The sequence below is a fragment of the Notolepis coatsorum genome (genome assembly GCF_963971535.1).
Source record: "Notolepis coatsorum genome assembly, chromosome: 8".
Lineage (NCBI taxonomy): Eukaryota > Metazoa > Chordata > Actinopteri > Aulopiformes > Paralepididae > Notolepis > Notolepis coatsorum.
The window spans coordinates 98,395,584-98,410,364 of record NC_140172.1 but is presented as its reverse complement, the minus strand read 5'-3'; the positions used below and the strand labels follow the sequence as shown (position 1 = coordinate 98,410,364).

General features: G+C 40.7%; 1 protein-coding gene across 2 annotated transcripts in view; it reads left to right on the top strand.

Annotated features, from left to right (window-relative positions):
• The first annotated feature begins 815 nt into the window (after positions 1-815).
• Positions 816-14,781, top strand: part of med13a (mediator complex subunit 13a) — a 211,346-nt gene continuing 197,380 nt past the window's right edge. For both annotated transcript variants that reach the window (XR_014619986.1, XM_084319688.1), the window contains exon 1: positions 816-1,395. Coding sequence is in view for 1 of the 2 variants with exons in the window: in XM_084319688.1 (XP_084175814.1) it covers positions 1,330-1,395 (66 nt within the window). In the remaining variant the exon portion in view is untranslated. The remainder of the gene's footprint in view (positions 1,396-14,781) is intronic.

The following is a 14,781-nucleotide window of genomic DNA, read 5'->3' as shown; positions in this document are numbered from 1 at the left end:
AGTGTATACTTCTTGCCACTCCTTTTCAAATATGTAATGACAAAATTGACTTTTTTGTGTTTTTTTTTAATATATTTATATATTTGAATGACTTAAGGCTATATCTGTACTTGTTGTTTGTTTGTTGTTGTTGCATATCAAATAAACTTCAATCAATCAATACACCTGCATATAATCCTTTTTACATACCTGTAGATACTATATTTATATGTATGTACATAGATATCCCTCACCTACTCATAGTGTCTGTATACCTTTATCACTGTACATACATCTGATTAGCACTATTACACAGTAGTACTCTTTATATATTTTATATCCAGTTTAATCACCTGTATATTGTATATTGTTATTGCACTTTACTGTTACATTTGCGCTCTAATTAGATCTAGATGCCAACCCTATTTGAATCTAATCGAATCTAATTCTGATTATTATATTATAATAATAATAATAATAATAATAATAATTATATAGCCTAAATTGTTGATTTAAGGTGAGGTTAATTTAAAACAAATGTTTCACATTGTGTAGACCCGCCAGTGTGATGTAGAGTCCTCCTAAACTATTATGCACGGGTATATTATTTGTTTGCAAGTGCACCATCACGTGCACTAGGTGGTGCACTATGTGGGCAAGTGAAGAGCTTTGATCATTAGTAACAGAATCTGTTGCTCAGTAGCGCCACTCGCGCTCGCCCGGCGGCCATACCTATCAGTCTTGTGTTATTACACCCCTCATGACCACGAATGAGCCAATAGGCTTTGGAAGGCAGAGTTGTCCCTGTGGCCGCCATTAAAGAAAGGAATCTATGAATTCAAATGGAAACCCAACAGGAACCGAGACTGAATAATGGTTTTAAAAAAATGGGAACACATTGGCCGATGCCGGATTTCGATAGATTTCCAAAGGATGCGTTTCGTTTTTAGACTGCATTTTATGATGGAGGAGTAGACGGGACGCTAGTCTTTTTTTTTCTTTTTCTTTTATTCTTTTTTTGAACGACCGTTTTAGGCTCAGGGGGACAGGGAGAGTTGCTTTGCTCTCTTTCCCCTTTTGTTTTATGAACATTTTCGCTTGTCTAATTTAAAAAAAAAAAAAAATTTTACTGTGTTTTTAAGAAGTCGAGAGAGATCACATTGTCTCTATTTTACGCGGAATTGCCACCGGAATGTTGTTACTACTAAGTAACTATCCTTCAGCCAAATGTTAAAAAAATACATTCTCGTTGCTTAGGCAGCACATCACGAAATACAACTGCAAAATTGTTCTTTATTTCCCCGGCGGCAACTGAAATGACGGAGTATTATTGGATCGCGCAGTGAAAGGATGAGTTCTTGTTTTGTACCAAACGGGGCCAGCTTGGAGGATTGCCATTCCAATCTATTCTGTCTGGTAAGAGATTTAAAACTAAAAGGAAAAGCAGCCATTTTTAACCAGCTGATAGTTGATAGGAGCTGGACAGCAGGAGGAGAGGAGGCTTATGATGGCCCGTCGTGTTTCCATCATGTTTCAGAACGAGTTCATTTGAAGCACTTTGCCATCTACCTGAACATGTTGACATCATGCCTTTAGCTGGTTATTGATAATAACGGTACTGCACGTCACATTATGTTGCAATGACAGTCTGAGTGATGACCTGAAAGCCCGACACTTGCTCGCTTGTCAAACAAGCTCGTGTAGTTGTTTTGCAGCTCACGTCGATAGTTGGTTATAACGTTAGACATGTCGTGTGACTGTTTACCCACTTGCATTGCGTTGTCATTGTCGGCATTCCTAACCTTATAGCTAAAACATTAATAGCACACTTGTCATGTCTGGTTTAAAAGCTTGTTTGTGGGCAACTCTTGTATTACAAACGTGTTTACCAACAGTATGCCCGTTGATCCTCCTAACACATTGTATTTGTGTATACTGTCAGTCGCTGATCCCTTGTTTAGACTTCCTTGCTAGTGCACATACACACGCACACACACGCACGCACACACACACACACACACACACCAACTAGGGCATGGGCCCCAGGCCGGTTATATCATTTCTGGCATGCATTTTTTTTGGACATTACAGTAATCTAGGTAACTACAATCGTCATAACCAAAGCCTTGAGCCTAGATAATTAGCTATAGTTGTGGCATGTTTAAATTCGTTTCTGGGCCATGTTGGGTATTGTCTGATGATGACTGTGTTCCCATCTCGCCGACACGCCGTATACGGTTGTCAGAAGTAGCTATAACGTTTAGTTATTAGTAAATCGTTTTTATTGCGCTCCTCCCACTTGGAAAAAAGTTCACACATTGTTTGTTGTCCCTGGCTAAATAGAGGACCAAATGTCTGTGCGGTGCACGAAGCAAGACGCGAGCGGCAACGCGGTCCGTGGAGTCAGTAATGTCACTTGTCAGGAAGGCTCATTGTGAACCTGGCCCCATGTATGTTTGTTGTTGCAATAAATCAACCTGCCAGTAGGCCTCGGCTGTCTGTACCACCACGGTGGAGAGGACTTGTTAGCGCTGCAGTCACTGGAGGGGCTGGTTCAGGCACGGGGGGTGGGGGTAGCTCTGTGCCTGTCTGACTGTCATTTTCATGCACACTGAGACTAAGCATAACACTACTGCTGTTATGACTCACTCTCTGAACAGGCTTCACTTTGTGGGTTTATGGAAAGAATGCCAACACATTTCAGCGGATGTTATGCTCTTTTTTTTTTTGCATTTTGGAGTGGGTTGTTCTTGGAAATGTCTGCATTGTAAGTTCAATGTCATATGGATGGATTTGTGTTCTTATAGATCTCTGACACTTGGATTTTCATGAAATTGCTAGTTGGAGCTGTTGAAGTCAGAGGTTCTATGTAGGATTGTTAGTAACTGTCTAACTGCATATATAACTGTTTCGACTAGAGGGCACTCTAGGCGGAGCCACTCAAGAACACCACCAGGTGGCGAGTATAAATAGAGATGTCTCCTCCTACTCTACCTCTTTCCCCCCAGCCTCTCAGTGAGAGGAGAACTCTAGAACTGCTGCTCATACCATGTGAATAAATAAACCACGCCAGTTAAAGGCTAAAGATAGAAACCATGCCTCTTGACCACATTATTGTCGCCCTATAGCCGGATTCTGTCAACAGGAGCTGTCATGTCATTTATTTTATTGGTCGTCTAGGTCCCCAGCCTGGTTAAGAAGTAATTACTGCACTCATCACATTCTTTTAGGTCATGGTAGGATTAGAAACGCCAAATAGTGTGTAGTGACATGTGCTGTGCAATAGTGAGGGTAAATGAAACTAATAGGATTTGCATTCTCCAGAGCAAAAATATGATAATAAACGGACACTTGTTAGTTTCATGTTTGCTGCTTGACAGCCTTGTAACAGAGGGAGGGGTACATACAGTCAGAGACGCGTCTGCAAGATGATTTGAGCAGTCTCACCTGTTGCTCGTCTCTTGTGAGACAGACCGGAAGACAGCTGTTTGTATTTTTCGAGTTGGGCCCAACCCCAGGAGGCTAGAGAGAAGGTGAGCAACTGACAAAAGCAAGCAGGGGGGGCTGGTTGTAACCCTCAAATGCACACAGCTTTTAAGACCATTCAGTTCAGTTAATCCTTATTTTAGGGCTGGGACTTTATCATATTAATTTTGATTAATTAACTACAGAAAGAATGAAAAGTTAAATCGCATGATGATTTTTCTTTATTGTGTAAGAATGTTACCTTTCAAAGGAGACCAGACTCATGCATGTGCTATAAGTATAAAGTATAATAAATCGCAAATAACCTTTTTTCTTAGTCTGGTTTGTTCATAAAAAAAATTATAATAAGAGAAATTGAGGTCAATCAAGAGTTTTTTTTTCAAATGGTCAACTGTTCTGGAATGTACTTGAAAGTATACTGCGTTTTACTTTTACCTCGAAAAGGTCCTTTGCGCTATATATATTATTCCTAAAATTGCTGCACTTTGTTAAAATTGCATTGATCTGTTGGTAGGGATGGGTACCGAATTCGGTACTTTTGAGGTACCGAACCGAAACACGTCGGTACTACCGAGTATCGAATCAAGTGAAATACAAAAAAAAAAAAAAAAAAAATTTACCTTTTTTTATTTTTATTTTTTTTTACTTTTTTCTTTTCATGTCAACGTTCACACACACAATATATGCTTACCTAGGATTTGACTTGATTCAACAACAAAGCAGCCGGAGCAATGGCAAGCCGAAAACTGTTGAAATTGTAGTTATTTGAAGTTTGGATTTTTTTTTCACGACTCAGGTAGGTAAATTAGATTTCTTGAGACTTTTTTTTTTTTTTTTTAACTTTTTTCTTTTCATGTCAACGTTCACACGCACAATATATGCTTACCTAGGATTTGACTTGATTCAACAACAAAGCAGTCGGAGCAATGGCAAGCCGAAAACTGTCGAAATTGTAGTTATTTGAAGTTTGTACGGATGCCCCGATCGATCGGCCCCCGATCGTTATCGGCCGATAATCAGTATAAATATGCGATCGGGGAATTCCGATAATTAGTCATATTCGCCGATCGCGGAAACTGATCAAGTGGATATCTCACTCGCTTGTCTCAGACGCACAGGACCTGCAAACTGCTCCTCCTCCCTAGCCCCGCCCGTACCCGTGTAGAGTTTGTAAACACGGAGGCGGACCTCCTCTGCTGAGTCTAGATAGTGCATTCGACCTGAGCTAACGTTAGCTACCTAGCTATCGTTACTGTTTAAACAAAATTACCCAGTCAACTATTCACTTTTAGTAGGCATTGTCTAACGGTATTTAGCCGGCTAGCTACTGATAGCTCCGGATATCAACAAATGCCCCAGGAAGTCCAGTAGCCCATGTTGATATCTCCGTTAGCTTGCGTTAGCTCGCGTTAGCTGACGTTAGTTCACGGTTCAAAACGAAATGTCCGATTGAACTAAATAGTTGTCTTAACGTCATCTAGCCGGCTAGCAGTAGCTACAGATAGCTCCTGATATCAATGTCTTATAACATTGATTGAATGCGTATTCGAGCTGAGGGCTTGCTGAATGTGAAATGACCAAAGCATAACGTTACCAATAGGGTCCCGCTGCAGCGCCGGAGAATCCTTTTTGGAGCTAGGGCTACTAGAGTACACACAGACAGTGGAGCTGTTTGCAGATAGCGAGCATTTTGACTTGTTGCGTGGTGGCGATGTCTCGCAGATAATACAACTACAAGTCTAATTATATAATATATATATTTTATAAAAAAAAAAAAACTTTTTATATAAAATAATTTTTAATTTCTTTTTAATCAAAAACGATCGGTATCGGATCGGTATCGGCCGATATGGCTCACGACGATCGGTAATCGGTATCGGTGGCAAAAAACGTGATCGGGGCATCCCTAGAAGTTTGGATATTTTTTTTTCACGACTCAGGTATAGGTAAATTAAATTTCTTGAGACTAAAGTACCGAGAAAAGGTACCGTTGGGTACCGGTATCGATTCACAGGTACCGGTACCGGTATCGGTATCGGTTCAAATGTGAAAGGTACCCATCCCTATCTGTTGGTCTGTGTAGTAGCTAATACAGGATTTTGCTGCTTAAACGTATGTATAATGTATATTCATTGATTCACTCCAAAATTCATTTGAATTGAAACATTTTGCTTTTTGCATCAAATATTGATATGCGATTAAAATGTGATTCATTTAGATTAATTAACTATAAAATCTCGAATTAATTCGATAATATTTTTTTAATCGAGTCCCACCCCTACTTTATTTCTGATATTGGACACATAACAATGGTCATTCCATAAATCGCCAACGTTTTACCAGCTGCTATTGCAGCATTGTCCAATTGTCCGAAAAGGGCTAGGGAGAAGCACCACCCCTGAAGAATATTTTAATATTTTTTATATTTGTAGTTTAAAAAAAAAATTTACATACATGCATTAGGGCTGGGCGATACAACGATAACGATAATAATCGCGATATATTTTAATAATCGATATCGATCGATAATAAAAAAAATATCAATAATTTTTATTTTTTTTTGTGACCTGCAACAGGGCAGTTTTAAAACCAGAGACAGTGGACAGACTTGTCTTTCTTGCCTGCAACTTAAAGTAATGGCTTTGCTTGTCCAAATGACAATACTGACCAAATTGAGATTTATTTTTCTCTTGTCCATTTATTTTGTTTGATTTCTAATTTAAAATACAGTTTGAAACCATCTGTACACAGTAGGCTATGTGTGCTAGAAGAGCTAGTCTCCAGTCGCGAGTCACAGTCCACCAGAAAAGCGCCAAAAGATAGAAAATAAACGAGCAGAGCCAGAACTATTCAACTTCCCTGGAGCCACAGCCAGCAGAGAAGCCTGTTTACTTTCGCTTTCAAACCAGCTGCAGCCTGAGAACTGGAGTGTGAGGGGCTGTAACACTAAAGATGGCGGCAACAACAAAGAATTGCTGCAAAAATCTGTTGTTTAAAAAAAAAAAAACATTATAATTTTTTTTTAAATACCGTAATTCCTCTAATAGTAACCGGTATTCAATTAAAAACCGGGTCTCTATTAATGACCGGGTGCGCTGTTGAGCTAAGCAATTATAAGCCGGCCTCCTAATATAAGCCGGGTTTCATGTATATGCTGGCCTGGCTGCCTGTATCAGTTCCGCAACCGTTCCTATTTCCGGGGTAGGCCTGATTGGCCCCGACAGGCACGTGACCCGCCGCGGCCACGCCCCGCGCGCTACTGCTGGAGTTCGCTTCGCCTTTCACTGTTGGCGAAAGCAGGATGAGAGGCGAGAGCGTAGATTTCGCTGTGTATCATTTAATCATTTAACATTTGAAAGGCATACATTGTTGTCATACAGAAGTACAGAATACTTTTATCCAAAATGCTTCTTACTGTTACACTGTTAGAGACTGTGCTAGACAAATTAATGACTAATTCGGTCAGAAATAACGTAACTAATAACGTTAGTAAGCACTGCTTATATGCTTATTATGTCTGTGGGGTACAGTAAACTGTTACGTTCTGGACACCGACGGTGGTCGGTGACCACCCACATTCCTGGCATATGTCACTGGGCTTGTCACCTGTCATTTCCCTGTCAATTAGTGCTGTCACTTAGGGGTGGTTCCTGATTGGCTGTCACGGGGGTGTGTGTCGAATGTTGGTATTTGGTGTCTATGTAACATACCTCTCTTCTGCTTGTTCATTGTCAGGTCTTCACTAATTGCGTTCGGGGATAACGCGGACGGTTCTACTCTGGACCTCCAATAAGCTCCCATTTACCTTATTTTCCACTTGTGCTATTAGCACTTGTCTCTCTTAGAATTTACTCTGTGTTCTTCTTACTATTAAAGTCGAACCTGTTCAAGAGTAAACACTCTCTGTCTCTGTGATTGCCTTCAACCATTGGAATTCACCTACCTCCATTCTGACAGTAAATGTTTCTCCTGGTACATTCTGAAGAGCACACCGCTGTATGTTGGAGAACCAGCGGTCTTCCGAAGTTCCGCTCCTCCTCACTCGAGTGAGACTAAAGCCGTGCACAGCTCAGCCCTGTGAGACGCGAGCAGGAAGGAGCTGGGAGTCCTTCCAATCGGAATATGTTGTTTCTTTACACATATGTTGGATTATGAATATGTCTTTATAGCTACAAATGAATGCTGCCAGGCTGGTCCGCGACCCTCCGTGCTGCGATCACCAGCGGGGAGAATATGCTCACGCGAGCGGCATCGCTGAGCTCTGGTGACGGTCTTATTGGGGCTTATGTCGAGAACAGCAGTAACACAACATTGCAACTGTTGTGTTACTGTTTCTGACCGAATTAGTCATTCTCATGAAGCCGCCTCAAATTACATGGTTTAGATCAGGGCTATTCAACTGGCGGCCCGCGGGCCAGATCCGGCCCGCGGGATGATTCTGACCGGCCCGCCAAAGATTACATGATAATAATTTTTTTTTTTTTTTTTTTTTTTTTTTTACTTTTTTTTTTTCATGTCAACGTTAACACGCACAATTTAGCCAAAAGTCACTCAATTAATGACAGATTTCATTGATAAATTGAGGGAAAACTTTGCAAGTCGATTTGATGAATTTGACATGTCCAGAGAATTGATGCATTTTGTGAGCAACCCATTTGCCAATGTAGCTGCTATTTCCACAAAAGGACAAGAGTTCCTTGCATCACTTGACATTGATGAAGGTCTCCTGCAACTTGAAATAATTGACATGCAAGCATCATCTGCTCTGAAGCAGGCACTTGAGAATGAATCCACCACAACATTTTGGATAAAGTGTATTCATGTCAAGACATTCCCCAAAATAAAAACGCTGGCAATATCTGTGCTAACAATGTTTGGCTCAACATACACCTGTGAATCCAGTTTCTCTCACATGAATGCCATTAAAACAAGCAACCGTGCCCCTTGACAAATGAGCATTTGCATCACTGTTTGCGGGTAGCCCTCACTTCCTATGAACCCTCTTTCTCTGCCATTGCCCAGTCAAATAAGTGCAATCGCTCTCATTAGATGTGTGTATGCAGGGGCGTAGCTGGGGGGGGGGTAGCTTAGGATGATTCCAATGGCTGGGGGGGGGGCCCAACATTTTTTTTTTCTTTTTTTACTAGACATCACTCACGTGTGTAATTGATGCTCTCATTGATACTATGTTTGTTTCTGAAGTGTGTGTGTGTGTGTGTGTGTGTGTGTGTGTATATAGAGAGAGAGGGGGGGCTTTGGTAGACTATTGCATTGGTCCATTCATTGAAGATGAACGCAATGCGACATCCTTTACTAGGCTCACCCACCAACAGTGCAGGTGCTGAACTGCTGATCCGAATGTATAGGTAAAAACCATATTATAAAAAAATGGCCAAACAAAATTCCGCTTGCGCGCTTACGCACGCTCGCATTCACTGGGGGCCTACAAATAAATTCTTTCATGGGGCCCAGAATCTGGAGCTACACCCCTGTGTGTATGTAGGCTAGGCCTGTCTGCCCCCCACCCCCCTGATGTTTGAGAGTTAAGAGTGGACAATAAGTGCTAATAAGATGCTGTGATTTGCTGTTGTTGCACAGACATGAAGCACTTTTTCATAAGCTCAGCTGCACTATAAATGTGTTTTTTTGTTCAAGTGTTGATGTTAGAATGTTCAGATGCACATCATGCACTTTTTTGTTTTTTATTTTATTTTTATATTGAAATGTTGAAGAGGAGATGTTGCAGTTGTTGCACAGTCATAAATGAAGCACTTTCTGCAGGAGATGTTGCAGATGTGGCACATAAATGAAGCACTTTTTTTTGAAAAGTATACTACTTTTGCAATGTAGTTAAATAAAAGTTGTGAAAATGTGGTTGCGTGTTGTGTCAAGTGTACATATATTCATAGCACGGGGAGGCGCCGTGGCAGTCCGGCCCCTGGCCCCTTGGGTTTCTGACAATGTGGCCCCCTGAACAATTTAGTTGAATAGCCCTGGTTTAGATAGACTGCCAGGGTTCGCACAAAGTCCTTGAAGTGCTTAAAGTGCTTGGTTTTTTTTTTTACAAAAAAAGGTCAAGGCCTGGAATTCCTTGAAAACAGCAAATTTTTTAACAAGGTGCTTAAAAAGTATTTGAAATTCAAATCAACCAGTCACATTGAATGTTTTGTTCATCCATGATAAAATTGTTCTGAATCAAGAAATCTTTTTTTTGTTCTGTTTTATGGAAATGTTTTACTCTCATTATCGCTTCTCCCTTTTTATTTTAAGTTGATTGGAGATACATTTGAAAAGATATCTCCAAATATTGTCCGAACACAAACTTATTTTTAAACCACACTTTGAGTGCCAGCGACGAGATTTATCGTTAGTTCATGCCAAGCGTTGAGTGCCAGCGACGATAAATCTCGCTATTTTTTTTATTAGCGATTTGAATTCATATTTCATCAATCTAGTCTCACGTTAGTGCTGCAAACTCTCTCTGAGCTCCATTGGGAAAATACCGCCCCCTATCGTCTCTCCCTGTTGTACTGCACCCCATTGGATTAGACTGAATGAAACACATGGGGGGGGGTTGGGGGGGGGGAATCCAGCTTCCTCATTTTACTTCTCCGGCAAGCCACCCGAGGGGATCCAAGTCATTGCCGAGCCGCAAAACAGCGTGGAATACATATTTCCAGTACCCAGCGCTGGATCAATAAACACGATCGATATTTGGAATGGCGATCAGGAATTGGAATAATCTTTTTGGAGAACATCTGATCTGAGGTAAGGAATCTATTTGACCAGTCTTGGGATAATCAGAGCTATTTTCACAGAGATATCAGCGTGTGCCATATGTGTGTGTGTGTGTGCTATCAGGAAATAAGAGATTCGATTTTTCAGCCCGCTTATATAGCGTGCATAAGTACACATATACTATCGATAATCTAGCGTTTATTTGAAAACGATTCATAAATAGGCCGAAAAATTACAACGTTTTTTGTGTATTCCAGAATATTCCAGTAAAGGGCGTTTATCACAGAATCTTTATATTTTCCTGAAACCTTCCAAAGAACGAGAGTTTTTCAAAATGGTATAAAACGGAAATGAACCGATTAAAAAACAATCCGTTTTGACAATGTTGACCGCAAACAAGTCATTGATAAGCGACGGCCAGATTAGACACATAGCCATAATGTAAGACATAGTTTATGCGTTTGCAAATATGAGAGCTCTATCATTGAAGTGGGTGGTGGCATTCAACCATGTTTTGAGACGGGGAGGCGTGGCATCCAAAGTGTTAAATGCCACATTAAATGCTACATGAAAATGTATTTCCTATATTGTGTGGTGTCACATAAGATGTATTCTTAATATCTATGTTAGTGTCGCTGCTCAAGACCGTAACTGAACATGGCTGTAATGATGGCCTGTAGCCTCCTATAGAAAGTCATGTTGCATTAACTGAATGTGGATCTGAAGTGGGCAGTGGTGGAACTTAGTATGGTATAATAGTGTGATATGAGGTAGCATCCCCCCCGTTGATACCTGCATTAATCCTGAACTTTTACTTTTAAAACAACATTGTTCAATATTACATTTACTGTAGATTTCTGTATATTTTAGGGCTGTACCGAATGTAATTTTTTTTTACATTCGAAGCTTCGATTGAAGTATTCGAACAAAGCTTTGAATGTCTATAAAAAGAAATTTACTTCAAAATTATTTTTTTTAAACTAAATCCTCAATTTTAACACTTTAAGTGCCGGAAACGTGTTTAGGCGTCTTTCTTAGCCATGCTCAAGTTGCCTAGGACGCCGTAACTCGTCTTTGATATCAATATTTAAAAAATCTGTGATCGGAATCATATTTCCCCTCTGCAGCCTTCACACACAGTTCTGATCTCCTCTCAATCCTCTAGCAGATCGCCCAACAGGAAGTCATGTGGATGAAGTGGTGATCACCCATATTATTTCCGGGCACTCGCTATAGATCCCGGGACTCGGGCTCGACACAATACATAGCGATCCGTTGCCAATAACTCGATAAACAACATGATTTGGACGTATATACTATTATACAACCTGGAAATGGACCGGGTATTTCGACATCCCATAATGGAAAACTGTCTACGCCACGCTGATCGCCCAACGGCCCGAGGAGACTGGGGTGAGTTTTAGCGTGTAATATTACCGTGTTCGATACTAACTGCTATGATGAACATATGACCTACATTAGATGAATGGTATAACGCTGCCCACGGAATTATAAACGCCCCCTTGCCCATCCGGTCAACATCAGATGACGTGTAGTAACTTCCAGAAGTACGTCCAGTTGGAATTTTTTATATCGCGCCGATTGCTATCAAACTGTATTTCATCATCAATATAATGCATTTGGGGCTATAAATCACGTTCTGGAGAAAGCTGCAGAAAGAGATGAAAACATACTTATACTTTAGACCATATTTTAGTATGAATATGTGAATGAAAAAGTTTAACGTTGCTACACAATGAACAATACATATAGGACCTTGAATGGGCCCTAATAATGGCAATCTAGCAATAGAATTTAAAAAGTTATAGCCCTGCAAAGAAGGGGAACTTCTCCATGTTAAATAGAGCTGGCAACGGATGGTATATCATGAATTTAACCTCCGGCAGTTAAAGTGTTAATAAAGTGATTAATCTTATTAAATTAGTCTTTTTCTTTTATTAAATCAACTTTCTTTAATGAATATAACTCATCAGTTTCATCAACAATCCAATAAGGGCATGGTTGGTATGAAAGTGATGGTGACGTCTTATGTATAATATTATAATATTAGTGTAGCCAAACAGTGGTTTAAACAGATAGAAAAAAATAATAAAAAAAGATTTTGCATAGTTGCATCCGCCATCGGTGTGAATGGGTAAAATGTGAGGAACAAATTGTAAAGCGCTTTGGATAAAAAGCGCTATATAAATTTACAAGCAGAGCTTTACCATTGGTGCCTTGAATTTAACCGGGCATATGATTTAGGAACAGCTTTCAGGTAGATACAATTTATGACAAGATTTTATGACTAGTAACTGACTCTGACTGTGATAGGAATGCATTCTATTCAGGCCTAGCTTTTAAAGGGATATTTCTCTTTAGTAGAACAAGTTTCTTACCTCCCTAATATAGGTGCATAGACAAGTAAGCTTGTGGCCACTGTCATCCACTAGTATCAACAACACCATCATTCCTCACGGGTGTCGGGCTCCTCATTCTCTCTTTTTTTTATCCACTTTTTCTCCCATTTTCTATATTTTTCTCCCATCCCAATTTCGTATCATCCAATTCAACCCTCCCCTGTCACGAACGCTGTTTCTTGCCTCCCACAAGCCGGCTGCAATGTGGACTAAGTCATACATAGCACAAGTCCCCTCCGGTACTCGAGGTAACAGCAGTCGCATCTTTTCACCTGCGCAGCTCGATCTCTCAGTGGCGAGGAGTAACGCGTGGGAGGCTCACGCTGCCCCCGACACTTCCTGATTCTACTGCGCAGGCGCACCAACCGACCTGTAGGAGTCGCTGTCCACAACGCCCGATCCCCACCCATCAGTTTCCCACCCCCTAATACGGCCAATGTGTATTAGTATGAACGACCAGCTAAACTGAAAGCAATGTGGAGTGCTGGGCTCGAACAGGCGAGCCCAGCGTCTCTGCATTCGTGGCGAGCGCCTTGCCGGGCTAGTAGCCGGGCTCCTCATTCTCTCATTCTTTTCTTTTTCTTCTCGACATGACTAGGGATGGGTACCGAATTCGGTACTTTTGAGGTACCGAACCGAAACACGTCGGTACTACAGAGTATCGAATCAAGTGAGAAACCAAAAAAAAAATTAAAAAAAAACTTTTTTATAATTTTTTTTTTGTTTTACTTTTTTTTTTTTTTTTTTTTTGTCAACGTTCACACGCACAATATATGCTTACCTAGGATTTGACTTGATTCAACAACAAAGCAGTCGGAGCAATGGCAAGCCGAAAACTGTCGAAATTGTAGTTATTTGAAGTTTGGATATTTTTTTTTACGACTGAGGTAGGTAAATTAAATTTCTTGAGACTAAAGTACCGAAAAAAGGTACCGTTGGGTACCGGTATCGATTCACAGGTACCGGTGGTATCGGTTCAAATGTGAAAGGTACCCATCCCTAGACATGACAGAAATACATTGGAAATTAGAATACAGCACAAACAGGCGGCTGTTTTTAGCAGAAGCCCAAGGCTTGCTTCTCTGCAAAAGGCCACACATATATTAATGAGCACAAAACATAAAATAAATGTAACCTACATTTTCACAAAACACTCAGGAAGGTGGGATATAGCTGCTCTCTAATGTACTCCACAACTGTACCCAAGAGGTGGGATATCCAGCTGCTCTCTAATGTACTCCACAACTGTACCCAAGAGGAGCCCCATATTGTGATTCTTAATTTTTAAAGTTTTTAACCTGTAGTGTGGTAGTGAAAGGGTTAACCCTTTGTCGGGTGGCAGTGAAAGGGTTAACCTTCTGTATTGTCGCAGTGAAAGGGTTAACCATTTGGTAGTGTGGTAGTGAAAGGGTTAAGGTGCTGCATCGCCTCTCTTAGCCATTGAGTCCAGTTGGGTGGATGAAGAGACTTCCAATGAAGAAGGATCAGTCTCATTATTCGCAATGTAACACGTTTTTATTATTTGGAGTTTAGTTCCAGACAGAGATTCTCATTGCTTTCCCCTACTATACCAAAAATAGGTATCATAGGATCTGGCTGAATTACCATTTCCAAGACATCTGACAGTGTTTTGAAGACTGAACTCCAGTATAAAGTGACACGTTTAGGACGCTTGTGTGCTAAAGATGCCTCTTTTACAAATTCATTCTGCTGATCAAACTACACCTCAAGTGAGAGTGATTTTACTGATCATTTGAAAATGACAACATTATCAAAAGTACCTTTTTGACGGCAAAAATATGTAAATAGTTAGTTTACACTTGAGAAGAATGTCATCAGACTTGGGCCCTGTCCACACGAACGCGGGGTTTTATATAACCGTGATTTAATATGCGCAGTTGCACTGTTCGTCCACACACAACCGGGTTTTTGGAACACTGCAACTGTGTTCTTTTACAACCGGAGTCCAGGGTGGAGTTTTGCGCTCATCCCGGTTGCAGTGGTTGCGTGTGGACATAGTAACCGAGATTATTTCCAGTGTTTACGGCAGAGCTGTCTTTCTCTGGTCTGCATCCCCTTAACAATTGTTTGTATTGTATTGACTCGAGCCCCCAATGTATACCTTTTCCTGTATTAATCTGAACCGTAGTAGAGTACA